This window comes from Martes martes (assembly GCF_963455335.1).
Source record: "Martes martes genome assembly, chromosome: 3".
NCBI classification, from domain to species: Eukaryota; Metazoa; Chordata; class Mammalia; order Carnivora; family Mustelidae; genus Martes; species Martes martes.
In genome coordinates, this window is record NC_137890.1 from 183,081,693 (window position 1) to 183,095,861 (window position 14,169).

Consider the following 14,169-nt stretch of genomic DNA (forward strand, 5'->3'; position numbering starts at 1 on the left):
CTCTATTTTTGAAAAGAGTTTGTATAGAATTAGTATGATAGCATTTTTCATCCTTTTACTTTTAACTTACCTGAATTTTTAAAGGACATCTCCTATAGAGAACTTATGGTTAGATCATTTTATTTTTAACTCAGTTTGACAATCTCTACTTTATAATTGGGGTGTTTAGACATTTTACATTTAATATAATTATGAGTCTGGTTGAGTCAGTAGACTCTGTACTATCATTTGTTTTTTCTTTGTTCCATTTAATGGTTCTTTGTTTTTCCCCCATTCCTTTACTCTTTTGAACTGAGTTTTGGAGTTTTGTTTGGCTTGGTTTGGTTTGGTTTAGGATTCCATTTTATTTCCACTATTGACTTAGTAGGTACACCTCTCATTTTTCTATGTGGTTGCTCTGTGTTTGCAGTTTGCATTTTTAACTTACCACATTACATCCTCAGATAACATTATACCATTTCATAAAGTGACATCCTTGCAACAGTATTCTGTTTCCCTCATCATCATATGTATTATTGTTGCCCTGTCTCTTACATCTACATGTTATATACATAATTAATTGTTATTATTTTTACTTTAAATAGTCACTTACAGTTTAAATAATGAGAATAAAAGTTTTATTTAGTTACATACAGATTTGCCAGTTTTGTCGGTTTTTATTTCTTTTTGTAGATCAAACTTTCCATTTTGTATCGTTTTTGCCCGAGGAAGCTTAACATTTCTTGTAACAGAGGTTAGCTGGCAATGAATAGTTGCGCTTTTATGCTTGTCTGAAAAAAGTCTTTATTTCACCTTTTATGAGAGGTGTTTTCACTGGTACAGAATTCTGAGTTGACTTTTTGTGCACTTTAACGCATAAAAAGTGTTGGCTTTGCCTGGTTTCTGATGAGATTATTCTTGTCTTTGTTCCCTCAAATGTAATGTTTCCTTTTTTCTCTCTCTCTCTGCTTTTAAGATTTTTCTGTTTGGATTTTCTTTGTGTTATTCTGCTTAGAGTCGAGCTTCTTTGAACGATGGATTTATAGTTAATTAAATTTACAAGATTTCAGCCATTATTTCTTCAAATACTCTTTCTGCTCTGCCTCTCTCCTTGTCTGTGACTGCAATTGCATGTATGTTAGACAGTTTGATACTATATGAAAGAAATCACTAATGATCTGTTTGTTTTTTCCCCAGTTTTTTTTTTCTTTATGCTTCATTTTAGATAGTTTCCATTACTATGCCTTTGAGTCTACTACTGTTTTTTTTTTCTTCTAATCTGTTAATGTTACCCAGTGAGTTTTTCAATTTAGATATTATACTCTATTTCTACTTGGGTTTTATAAAGATTGTTACAGCTTCTGTTTCTCTTTTCATCAAGTTTATGTTTTCCTTTTAAATTGTGGAGCATATTAATAATCACTGTTTTTAAATTGTTGTTTACTAATTTTATCATTTTTGTCGTTATTGGGCCTGTTTCTGTTGACTCATTTTCCAACTGGTAATGGATTACAATTTGCTTACTCTTTGCGTATCTAATAATCTTCTATCAAATGCTTAATATTTTGAATGTTATATCATTAGATGTTTAGATTTTGTTGCCTTCCTTGGAAAACTTAAAATTCGTTCTGACGGGTCCTTAAGTTACTTGCTAATAAGGTCCATCCTTTTGAGGCTTGTTTTTAATCTTTGTTATGTGGGTCTCTAGATCACACTTTAGATCATATTGTAAGGTGCTTTATTCTAGCATTAATTTAATCCTACTAAGAATAGGCATGGCCTTTCTAAGATCTTTACTGATTATCCCAGATGTTCATAAGGTTTTTCTCCACTGACTAGATGAAATTCAGACCTCTTTTAGCATTGTATAGGAGAGTGACATAATTGGATATAAAGATACGGAGGAAAATTTGAGTGTTTTGAGGCTCTTCCAGAGAAACAAAAGGAGTCCTTGAATCTAAAAGACACAATATGGCTAAAATTAAGTGAGCATATGGAGGGGACATTTGGAAGATAAAATGTTAGCCAGGGGGTTGTTAAGACTGGATAATCAGGAGAGTAGTAAATAGTACATTATCAGAAATACAGAAGCAAATAGAGGAAGTGAGTCAAGGATATTTAATCTGCTAACCCTTGATTGTATATGCATTTAAAAAAAATTTTATTTATTTATTTGACAGACAGAAATCACAAGTAGGCTGAGAGAGAGGAAGGGAAGCAGGCTCCCCGCTGAGCAGAGAGGAGGTGGGGCTCAATCCCAAGACTCTGGGATCCTGACATGAGTAGAAGGCAGAGGCTTTAACCCACTGAGCCACCGCGCCCTGTATATGCATTTTAAAAAATACCTTTTGGAAGAAGGGAATTGGTAACCTTGAATTTTCACAGAATCTCATTAATGCGTATTAAAAGACAATTTCTAATTTAGATGGTTAACAATTTTGTTAAGCATGTTGTGGGTTGAAGAGGAGGTGACAGGGAAGGAAATTGCAGTAAAAATTTTTAAATGTCATTCACACTAAACATTTGCTAAGCAATTAAAATGAAAGAGCTGTCATCTGAAATAAAATAAAAGATAGTTTATAGAGAATAAAAGCTCTTTTAATGAATGTTAAATTTTGTTCTTCATCTCCTGAATTGCCCACAAGCCTGTTTATAGCTCAGCATGTATTTATAGTCAACTTCTTTTCTTTCAAGTATTACACTGGCAATTTGTATGTGATGAATTTATGGCAGGAAAAATTTGGATGATTGCATGGAATTGGTAGTAATAAAATTTGGTTGTAGTTTTAGGGCTTTTAAAAAGATCTGCTAAGAAAAAAAAGATCTGCTAAGGGTTGAGAGCTTCTTTAGAACCATAATTTAAGATTTTAAATGTACCTTATCTCTGTGATTATGTGCCTTATCTTTGTGATTATGAAGTCACTGCTTGTCCTGGGTAAAGAGTGGTATGTGACATTGTCAGCTCACTCATGTTTGATTTGTGGAAGTGTCATTGTTAAGGTCAAGCAGTAGAAATTTACTCTTTGGAGATACGCTTTCTTAAATGAACTTTTGTTGTTCTTTGACAGAGTTAGAATATGTTTCTTTATACCACCCACAAAGGAAATAGCAGATCTCTTTATAAAGTGTGAGGGTTGATATGACATCCTGTATTTTCTCTATTTTAAGCATGTTAAAAGGGATACATTTACTTTTTTCTGTAAACTGCTAAATTTAGTAAGTGTTAAAGGAGGGGCAGTATTTGGAACAGGAAGCCAGGGGCAAACACATAAAGTCAGAGAAGCCAAGTGTGTTCAGAGATACTACGCAGGAGGTAGCTAGAGGTGTGTGGGCGAGAGAGTACGATGTGAAGGGTATTCAGGACTTCAAATGTACCACATCTTTCAAGTAAAAATGGTACAGTACTTATTCCAGTACTAGTGCTGGAACACTGTGCTGAAATGTTAGCATTACTGGTTAACATTTAACCAATAAATGTTAATTTTTTTAAATATCTAGCTATTGTAAGAATATGCTGAAATGTAATTTTTCTAAATTTTGAAGACTCTTCCACAGCATTCAAATTTTGGTATTAAAGAATACATCATTTTATTCCTTTTGAACTGTTTTCTGCTCATTGTTTTGTATTGCCTTTTCCCCCCAAGCATATATGTTATTTGAGATCAGCTCTCTTTTAAGCAACAATAAGTAGACTGATAAGGAGGAAATAAGAGATTTGTTCAAATTCATTTTAGTTTTGAAAAACATAGTTATAGTCACCAAGCAATATATTTTTAAATAAGGTATAATTAAAACTCATGGTATTATTTTTATTATAGAAGTTTTCATATTAAAGAAACTTAGAGAAAGACCAACTGTAGACCAACACATATTAATAAAAATCACTGGAGAAATTATCCTGGCTAGTGTTTCTTTGGTTATCCTACTTTTGCAAACTAATTTCCCTGGTGTTTTCTCTGTAGCCTGGTAAGTTGGGATATTTTGGCTTCATTTACATGGACTCTCCTCTTTAGATGTCTGCTCCAAGGAGGATCTCCCTGAAGTTGAGCTGGTGAGTCTGCTGGAAGAACAGCTACCCCAGTATAAGCTAAGAGTAGACTCTCTCTTTCTGTACGAAAATCAAGACTGGACTCAGTCTCCACGCCAGCAGCAGCATGCGTCTGATGCCCTCTCTCCAGTCCTTGCCGAAGAGACTTTCCATTATATGAGTGAGTATTTTTTTACCCTTTTAGAGTTTGCCCATTGAGATAAAGATCATAAGTATCTCGGTGTTGACTTTTAAAACATTTGGCATCCCTAGACATTGTTCACTGTGTACCTTCTTTAAACTCAAACTGATTTCACAGCACAAAGAGATGATTCTATGTTACGTCTGAATGCAGCGACTTTGTCATTCTTGTGACTCTGAGTGTCTGGGGTTGCAAGCAATAATCAGATGTTTCCGTTTCTCCTTTCTTTTATTTGATACTTTTCTCAGGCTGAATAGAAAAAGGAACTTTAAAAAAAGTAGTTGAAATTTTATTTGAAAATTTTAATGTCCCTTTATATCTCAAAACATTTATTATCCCAGTAGTTTGATATCCGGGGCCATCAGCTATCTTACTTTGTATTTCCTGTTAAACACTGTCACAGGAACAAGGTCAGTCACTAAGAAGCGTGGTTTTTGAATACGTAAGTAGTTTTAGTAGAAGTATGGAGACCTTTTTGCTTTTGACCTCATTCCAAACATCTGCTTCAGGATGAGCTGACTTTTTTAAATTCATTCACTATAAAAATGTTTTGTCCATAGTGGCTACTATGATATATAATAAAAGTCTCTAAGTTCAACATTAGTATGTTTGTAAAATTCTTCTCATTTGGGGTAGATATGACATTGCATCAGTTCCTAAACCTTTTCCCAGTGAGTGCTTCAGTGTCTTTAATGATTGTTGTGAAATACTAATTTTCACGGTAATCATTAACTTGCTTTTAATAGTAGTTTTCCTAGAACCAAGTTACTTACTGCTCGGGGAAAAAATATTGTAAACATTGTTTAAACTTGAATTAGAATATCAAGAAGCTCAAATAAAACTATTTCTTCCTCAATAATTCTTTTTTTTTTTTTTTTAAGATTTTATTTATTTATTTGACAGGCGGAGATCACAAGTAGGCAGAGAGGCAGGCAGAGAGCAAGGAGGAAGCAGGTTCCCCACTGAGCAGGGAGCCCGATGTGGGGCTCGATCCCAGGACCCTGGGATCATGACCTGAGCCGAAGGCAGAGGCTTTAATCCACTGAGCCACCCAGGCGCCCCTCCTCAATTCTTATAAGTAGCTGAATATTAGAGCTCTTAAGTTTCCTTAACTTTCAAGTTTGAGAAGTTGCTTGCTTGAGATTTTCTGGGAAGTGCTTTTTTTATTTCCATTTCTCTTTGTTCCATGCATTTTTAGATTTATGAGAAGAAAATTCAAACAGAAATTTCATCAGGATAAGTTTAGTTTCTGTCATTATTTTGATAAAGTGGCACATAAAGTGCCCCTTAGTTTACTTTTTCTTTGTCATATATGCCACTAGAGGATGGAACTGTAGCTAGAAAGCTGTCTTATCATAATTTCATGGCGTTACTTTCAGGAAGAATTTTAAATAAAAATAAACTTCTTTGGAAAATAAATTATAATCAAATCCTAAAATTCTTGGTTTTCAGGATTTTATGCAAAGTAAATCATAATGTTCAAGGGAGCAATTTAAAACTTAAGATTAATAGGATGTTACAGAATCCTATTTCCAGGGTCCAGAAAACTATCCTTGTCCTTTAGTCTAAAGGACTATTTTCATTTCAACAATTTGAAAATTGAACTATGTATGATATACTTAAGATGCTGAAGCAAATAAGCTAGGATTTTAATTAGCCTGCTAATTCTTTATCTCGGTACAATGCCTCAATTTCACTGTTATTTTAAAGATATCAATTCTTTGGGTTACCAGTTCACTCAAATATAAATACACTTCATTTTGAATTTGCATCTTATGGATGTAAAAGATAAGTGGTTTTCTTTATTTAGCAAAGTGATCAATGTTTTAAAAAGCCAAGATACAAAACATTCTCTGACCCTTTCCAGCAGTTTTCTGTCCCTTTGAGATGCCAAGATCTGTGGTTGTGAATAATCATTATGTACCCTCATAGGCCGTCCTGGGGTTTAGCTCTCTTCAGTGCCTTCTTATCCCTACTTCCCTCACATACCAGTAGGTACTCCTGCTCCATAAAATGCATTTTAACAGCTAATAAAAAGAGGTGGCACAGGCAGAGGCAATTTCTCTCTTTTGTAACACAGAGAAGTGGAAAGAGCTGTGAGAAGAAAAATAAATTTAGAAGGAAGCATGGGCAAGGATTTGGGTTGGGAGCCTACCTCAGATGGCTGAAAGGATACTGGGTGTTCTCTGGAGCCCCCTCCAAACCAGAAAGAGATTGTTTACTTTTAAAATAGAACACTTGAGAGCAGTGGGTGGGTCCAAAAAAATAATTCTGCCCTAGTCCCTGCCATGTATAATTTTTAAGGTACTCAGAGAATATTTTGCATACAGAACGAGTCATTTCAGGATTTCCTTAATTTTATTAAGAGAGAGACCCAGTGTGAGCTATGGGGTGAGCAATGCAGTCAGAGCACATCATTACAGAAAGTGCCATTTGTTCATGGAAACGCTAAAAATAGAAAGAAACCTGATCTGCCTTTCAGGGTATTTTTTATTTGAAAAAAAGGGATCACCTGTACCACTTTCTAATGCATAAGAAAAAAGGTTTGGGGGGAAATGATTAGCCTTATAAGTTTTATTTTTTTTTTAAAGACTTTATTTATTTGACAGAGAGAGACGCAGCGAGATAGGGGACATAGGCAGAGGGAGCAGGAGAGGGAGAAGCAGGCTTCCTGTCAAGCAGGGAGCCCGATCCCAGGACTCTGGGATCATGACCTGAGCCGAAGGCAGACATTAAACGACTGAGCTACCCTAGCACCCCGTAGTCTTGTAAGTTTTAGTTAAGAGCTCAACATCACTTGGGGACTTGTTAGAAATGCAAATTCTTGGGCCCCTGGAACCCTATTGAGAAAGGCTGTCCGGGATGGTGTAGATCACCAGGCACCTTCTCTCTCTTCTCAGTGCATTTGAAGGCAGTTTGTTGCATTGCAGAAGCATTCTCCATATTACAGCAGCAAGAGCGGCATCTTCAGGGTTGAAACCGAAAGTCCTGTCTGGAGTTACCAGGAGCTCTTGCGGCTTTGACTATGCCATGTGGGCCATTTGTGTTTCATTTTGTTGTTGTTGCTTTTTTTTTTTTAATTTTTTGCTGCAAGAGTGTTAGAGAGATTGGAAGTCTTCTTAAATTTCAGTAATTGTAAAAACTCTAGACCTTGAAAAGAGACACATGAGAGACCTATCAAGCACCATCTCATGACAGAGATATCAAAATGGATTAACATGCGCCCTTCCTATCCTGAAAAATATGAGGTTGAGTAGTCAGTGTGAAATTATGAAGAGTTAGAACTTAAAGTAAGGATTGATAAAGTACTTATATATATTCTTCCCCCCCCCCATATTTTTTCAGGAACATCAGGTTCTCCAAATCTTACACCAAAAATGTTGAACAGTAATCAACTACCTTTGAAAACCAACTTGCAAAATTGTTCTATAAAAATGTTTATCATCTCCCCTAATATATAAAAATTTTTTAAGAGTTAGGAGTTTCGTGTCTGTAAACCAGGAACGCTGCTAATTTCTATACTATGTAACATTTTTATTTTAACAGCTGAGAACTGACGGGAAGATAGGATTTGATAGAATTGATTATAATAAAATCAGTCTGCTTGGCTCTCCATTTTTGGTTACAGAGTTACAGAGCAGAATTAGTCTCTCACTTTGGCAGCATTTAGTCACAATGCCTAAATGCCAAGAGAACACTTAAGAGATTTGCCCTGAGTACTTTTGGAATCTTCCAAGCAACATATCTTATCAAGAGGACTGTGTTAAGGAAGAGGAGACAGAAATGATGAGGCTGCAAGGAGGAATTCATTGCATTTCTATGTGCTTTGCGACTGACTGACATTAATTGAGCTGCTCTGTGCAGATGAGGTGGCCCAGCTTTGGGGGCTCAGTAGCACAGATAGACACTGTTCCACAGACAACAAAAACTGGAGAATTCTGGTTGCCTTATCTAACTTCTTTGCCGTAATAAATATTTAAGCATTTGAAAATGCTCTCAACAAGAGCTGCTGTTTTTTATTGCAAAGATAACATTTATTCTTCATGGAAAATTTAGCAAAAAATTAAAAAGAAAACCAGAGATCAACCATAATCCGTACCCAGAGATAACCATTATGATATTTTAACGTGTATCCTTCTAGCCTCTCTTCTATATCCATATGTATACAAGAGATGCTCACAATTTTAAAACAAAATTGGAATCTGTGTTGTTTTGTAACCTGCATTCGCAGATGGATGCTGGTTGTTTTCATCAGGTAAAGGCCTTCTGATGCCGGCGGGACTGTGACAGGAACAGCAGCATGGTGCAAAGAGCCCATTACTGAGAATGAGCAGACCCAAGTATTTTTTTATGACCCTGTGAGATCGAAGTTGTTACCTCATTATTGTTCTCACTATTATTCGTTTCTCCTCATTAGAACATCTTTTATTCTAAACATCTCTTTTCTGTATTACCGTGTCCTTTATTTTCTCTTCCCCTTTCTTCATGTGTGACATATAACTCACCAGCTCTTTATTACAGCCTTAATTTACTTCAAAATAAATTTACCATTTTACCTTCAACTCCGGTCAGTCATGTCGTATCAACTATATCATATATTGTTCTGGTTAGTTTTATAAAAACTGTTTTTAACTGAGTCTCTAGGATTCCTGGTTCTTGCTTCGAGTGTTAACTTCTGAATTGGTAGTTTTCATTGCTAGCTCCCCGGCAGAACCCCTGGGTGTCTCTTACTTCCTGCATGTGCCCTGGGGCTCCTCCAAATCAATTAACTTAGAATCTGGAGATGAGACCCACCACCCTAGGTTACATTTAGCTTTGCAACCATTGGCTGGGTTTCTGTAATTAATTTAGAACATAGATAGGATTTGATGTTTTTGTCTCATCTTACTGAGGCCAGAAATAATGGCAACCCCTCACACGGTAAGTAAATTGTGAAGGTTCCTTTGGCCCAAAATCCTGTTTCTCTGACCCCTGTGGTTAAATTGTGGAGCCAGTTTTTCTACTTACAAATATAGATGCTTTGGGGGTAAAAATGTTTCTATCCAGATCTTTTTAGTTTCCATCTCCTATTACTATTAATGCAGCACTTTGTTTTACTTTTAGCTAGGAATAAGATGTCATTAATAATTAAGTTCTAGGTAAGTCCCAGATTCATTTTAAGGAGTTTTGGTAGAAAGGAAAATAAAAAGCTCAAATAAAAGTAATACATGTCCTGGGGCGCCTGCGTGGCTCAGTCAGTTAAGCGTCTGCCTTCGGCTCGGTCGTGATCCCGGGGTCCTGGGATCGAGCCCCACATCGGGCTTCCTGCTCAGCGGGGATCCTGCTTCCCCCTTTCCCGCTCCTCCTGCTTGTGTTCCTTCTCTTGCTGTATCTCTCTCTGTTAAATAAATAGATAAAATCTTTTTCTAAAAAATCCCTCTTTTAGTATGCAACGTTAGCTTAAAAGGGTATCACTTATTGTGACTGTGGAATCATTGGGGTCATGCTAGTCATTCTCTTTGGAGCTATACTATTCAGTGCATTGACAGTTCCTGAATTTAATGCAGAAATCCTGGACTTAAATTATGCAAATAATAATATAATATACAGTTTCTCGTAAAGATTTATTTATTTATTTATTTATTTGACAGACAGATATCACAAGTAGGCAGAGAGGCAGGCAGAGAGAGAGAGGTGGTGGGGAAGCAGGCTCCCCACTGAGCAGAGAGCCCGATGTGGGGCTCGATAAGGACCCTGAGATCATGACCTGAGCTGAAGGCAGAGGCTTTAACCCACTGAGCCACTTAGGCGCCCCTACAGTTTACCTTATAGTAGAGACCAACATATGGTGGCAATTTTCATAAAGAGTTTTTAATTAAGCTAAAAAAGATTATGCTTCATAACAGAACTACAAAAAGGCCTACAAGTCCATTCCTTGTTTATTGATATTAGCTCACATAATAGGTGATTGCAGATATTCAACATAATCACAACAGAATTCTAATTAAATATATTTGTAATAACACAACCCCTCACTAACTTATCCCTTGGGAACTTTAGCCCATGAAACAATCAGTGATTTAATCCATTCTTCAGGCCCATAGTCTCTAGTGTGAGTGGACCAAAGTTCTTATTGGAGGAGGAGGAGATAGTCAGGAAGTGGCTGCCTTATGATAATTTGAGAACTTCCTTAATTCATTGTATGATGTACATTTTGGTTGTAATTATTGGTCTATTTCCTGAGTGTCTAATACATAAACATTTCTTTTCTTCTTTCACATATTTTTTTATTTCCCCTGAATGACATTTTGTAAAAGCCTGGGTTTGTTGTTGTTATCTTTCAACTCTTACAAATATTTAAAACTTTCTTATATTTCCAAATACTATACACAGTTGTTTTTAACTGTTTTAGTTCTAGGCACAGACAGAGTGGAGCAGATGACCAAAACTTACAATGATATCGACATGGTCACACACCTCCTGGCAGAGGTAAGAATAGATCTTCTTTCTCTGGCACTAATCATCTGAACAATCATTTAAAATCTGTCAAGTTTGCAGATCAAATGAAGAACAGTGATGTCTTTGCTCTGGGTTATTTTGTATAAGGTTGTTATAAGTGGACGGCATTACCAATTGGCATTCCAAAGTAGAATGGCTCCTGGAGTTTATTGTTAGGAAGCTGCAGAGGTTTTAATTTTTGTTGTTGTTATAATGATGCTGGCTTCCTTAGCCCTATCTTTAAAAAGGAGAAGTTTTGTTTTGTTTTGTTTAGTAAATCCTTGCTGTTACCCTGGAGCAGAGGTGCCCATTCAGGGATAATCTCCATTGCAAATCAGTACCAGCAGTTCACAGCATCTTCCCTTTTTTAAAAAATTTTTTTATTTTATTTTTTTTTAATTTAAAAGATTTTATTTATTTGACAGAGAGAGTGCACAAGTAGGCAGAGAGCCGGGGGGCAGGGGGGCGGGGAGGGGGGGGTTGGGCGGAGCAGACTCCCTGCTGAGCAGAGGTCCTTGATCCCAGGACCCTGAGATCATGACTGGAGCTGAAGCCAGATGCTTAACCAACTGAGCCACCCAGGTGCCCCAGCATCTTCCCTTTTTTACTTTCAGTTCAGACTATTATTTGAGCTCAGTTTGTCCATGACATTTTTGATATGTGCAGTGTTTCTCTTCCGGCTGGCATTCTTAGAGGTGTCTCAGTATACGTCACCTTCAGTTGATCTTACAGAAACTTTCTCTTCGAAGTACCCTTCTCCCCTCTCCCTGCAGCTCCCTAGAATGATGTTGTGTATGCCACTTAGCCTATGCTGGCAATGAGATAAATGGGCCTTGAAAGTTTGGAGATAATTCATCCACCTGTTTTCATATGTTTTAGAGCAAAAGAATAGAAGCTTAATTTTATTTACAGTGATTAGTGCAAGTGGAATCCATGCTTGTACATAAGGCAGCTAGATGTGTATTGACAGTTTCCATCACAGAATACAGTCCTCACCACCACCACGTAGGTGGGATTCCCGCATGCTTGCTGTGCATCATGTCTACATAGGAGTAACTCTTGCTTTGCTTGGCTTTTCTGTGGGCCTCCCTGCATCATTACCACCAACTTCTTTAAACTCCTTCCTTCATGCTTTAGCAGAACCTGTAGCCTCAGAACTTCTACTCTTGTCAACCCCTCTTTTATCTCACATTATCATTTTTGCAGCAGTTGGCAGTAGGGTTCTTGGTTATGCTTTTCTTTAAGCCTCTAGCTCTGAATACATGGAAACTTTGCCCTCATTGGAACTGTTGTCAACATACATACTATATCCTTATCGTGCATAATAGGCAAATGCATTCAGCAACTATCTGTTGGGCTTTCGCTGTGTGCCAGGCCCTGTCTTCATTTTTTAAAGACCCTATTGATTTTTTAATTTCCCCAAGTCATAAGTTTAAAGGTTGGGTTGTTTGATTCCAATCGGGTGATGAATAAATCTCACTTGAAAAGAAATACAGTCTTGCATTTATAACTGTGGTGGCCACCCATTTGACCAACATATATTAAACACCACCAGTGTGTCAGGCCCTTATTTGTGATATCTGGACATTAAAATGAACCTTGATGCTTTCCAGGACATTGTTTTTGAGTTTAGGGAAACTGAAGAATTTCTAAACTCCCATTTAATTTTGTCTGTACTCAAAAGATGTGTTTGGTGTTCTAATAGAGAGATCGTGATCTGGAGCTAGCTGCTCGAATTGGCCAAGCTCTCTTAAAACGGAACCATGTCTTGTCTGAGCAGAATGAAGCCCTGGAGGAGCAGCTGGGACAAGCCTTTGATCAAGTAAGTCTTTGATCAAGTGTTTGTAGCATGAAATAATTACTTCTTGGGCAATGAAGAAATTTATTTTTCTGGGTGCCCCTGAAGTGGTAACAGTAGGTCGGTAAATAACACCAGCGCACGTTGTCTTTGTTGGCAGCCGTTGAACTAACCAGTAGAGAAATGAAGTGTTATTGTGCAGAGGAGCACTCATGGGACTGTACCTTAGTCAAGATAAAAGCCTATGTTCAGTACCTACCAAACATGAGGCACCCTGCTTACATTGTAATACTTTTTCCTCCTCCCTTTATGTAGACTTTCTGTGTGATCGTACCTTAAATTTATTTTTAAAAATAACCCTGAATAATAGATACCCAAATGAGGTATCTTTATTTAAAAATCCAAACGAAAGGAAAAGGTAAAGAAATTTATTTCATGTAATAAATATTCTTTCATGAGAACTGATTTATTATTAACTTGGATGGTTACATTTTAAATTTCCTGTAATTTGTTTTTATCTGGTTTCATTTATATTTTATAAATGCATTATGTTTAATAACATTTGAACCTTTACATTGAAAATATTTATTTTCTAAAACTAAAGTTAGGAAGTCATGCAGAGTTATACTGAAAAGCTTAAACGAGACTTTGAAGGAAGGGTCTATTGTGACCTTTGAAGGGTCTTTAGTTTCGTTTTGTTTTTAAGTGTGAATGTATCATCTTACGTGAAATTTTCTTCCTACATTCTTATTATATTGAATATAAAAATTGGCTTCTCACCTAGCACAGAAAAAACTATATTGGTTGAGTTAATGCTCTAACATTGTATCTTAGGAAGTATCTGAAGTTTGTTATTCTCTTTTTAACACTTTAGTCAGTAAAGTCTAGCAACTGATTTTATGTATTTTATTTTGTGGTAAGAAACAATTGCTCCATGAAATAAAAGCAGTGTTACATGGAAACATCTTATAGATCAAGCCCTTTGATGTGCAGGTTAATCAACTGCAGCATGAGCTGTCCAAGAAAGATGAATTACTTCGAATTGTCTCTATTGCTTCTGAAGAGAGTGAAACTGATTCCAGCTGTTCTACACCCCTCCGGTTCAATGAGTCCCTCAGCTTATCCCAAGGTTTGCTGCAGTTGGACATGCTGCAAGAAAAACTCAAGGAACTGGAAGAGGAGAATATGGCTCTTCGATCCAAGGTACATACCCACTTTCCCACTAATTCCCACTTTCCTTTACCTTTAGATTTAGGTCCATCCAGCGCTGAGGTAAAATATGGCATAACTAAGGATTTGCTATTGACATTCCAATTAGGGGATGACAGCCAAGGCATGTGTATTTGCCTTTCATTGTCACTTAGATCCCATTCTAAGTGATGACGAGTAGATAATAGCAAGCTAACAGATGAAATAGAGAAAGCCACAGCATGGTATATATGTCTTATGGAGTTTACACAAAATAACTAAATAATTACAACTGTGATAAGAACTATGTTGGAAAATTACAGGGTTTCCTAAACTTGTATAACGGGGGGGAAATCAAAGTCCTACTTAGTAAGTAAGTGATTTTTTAGCAGAGGCTAGGGATTAGTGAGGCAGAAAAGTATGGAAAAGGGGAGCACCAGGGGGGAATGAGTAGGCATGTGCAAAGGCCCTGAGAGGAATAAGGGGAAGATATTTGTC

The 14,169-nt window shown here is 36.7% G+C and overlaps 1 protein-coding gene across 2 annotated transcripts in view; it reads left to right on the plus strand.

Annotated features, from left to right (window-relative positions):
* TRAK2 (trafficking kinesin protein 2) overlaps positions 1-14,169 on the plus strand; it is a 64,722-nt gene that overhangs the window by 30,862 nt on the left and 19,691 nt on the right. For both annotated transcript variants that reach the window (XM_080798144.1, XM_080798143.1), the window contains exons 3-6: positions 3,993-4,187; positions 10,600-10,676; positions 12,391-12,507; positions 13,477-13,686. In XM_080798144.1, the coding sequence (XP_080654270.1) occupies positions 3,993-4,187; positions 10,600-10,676; positions 12,391-12,507; positions 13,477-13,686 (599 nt within the window). The remainder of the gene's footprint in view (positions 1-3,992; positions 4,188-10,599; positions 10,677-12,390; positions 12,508-13,476; positions 13,687-14,169) is intronic.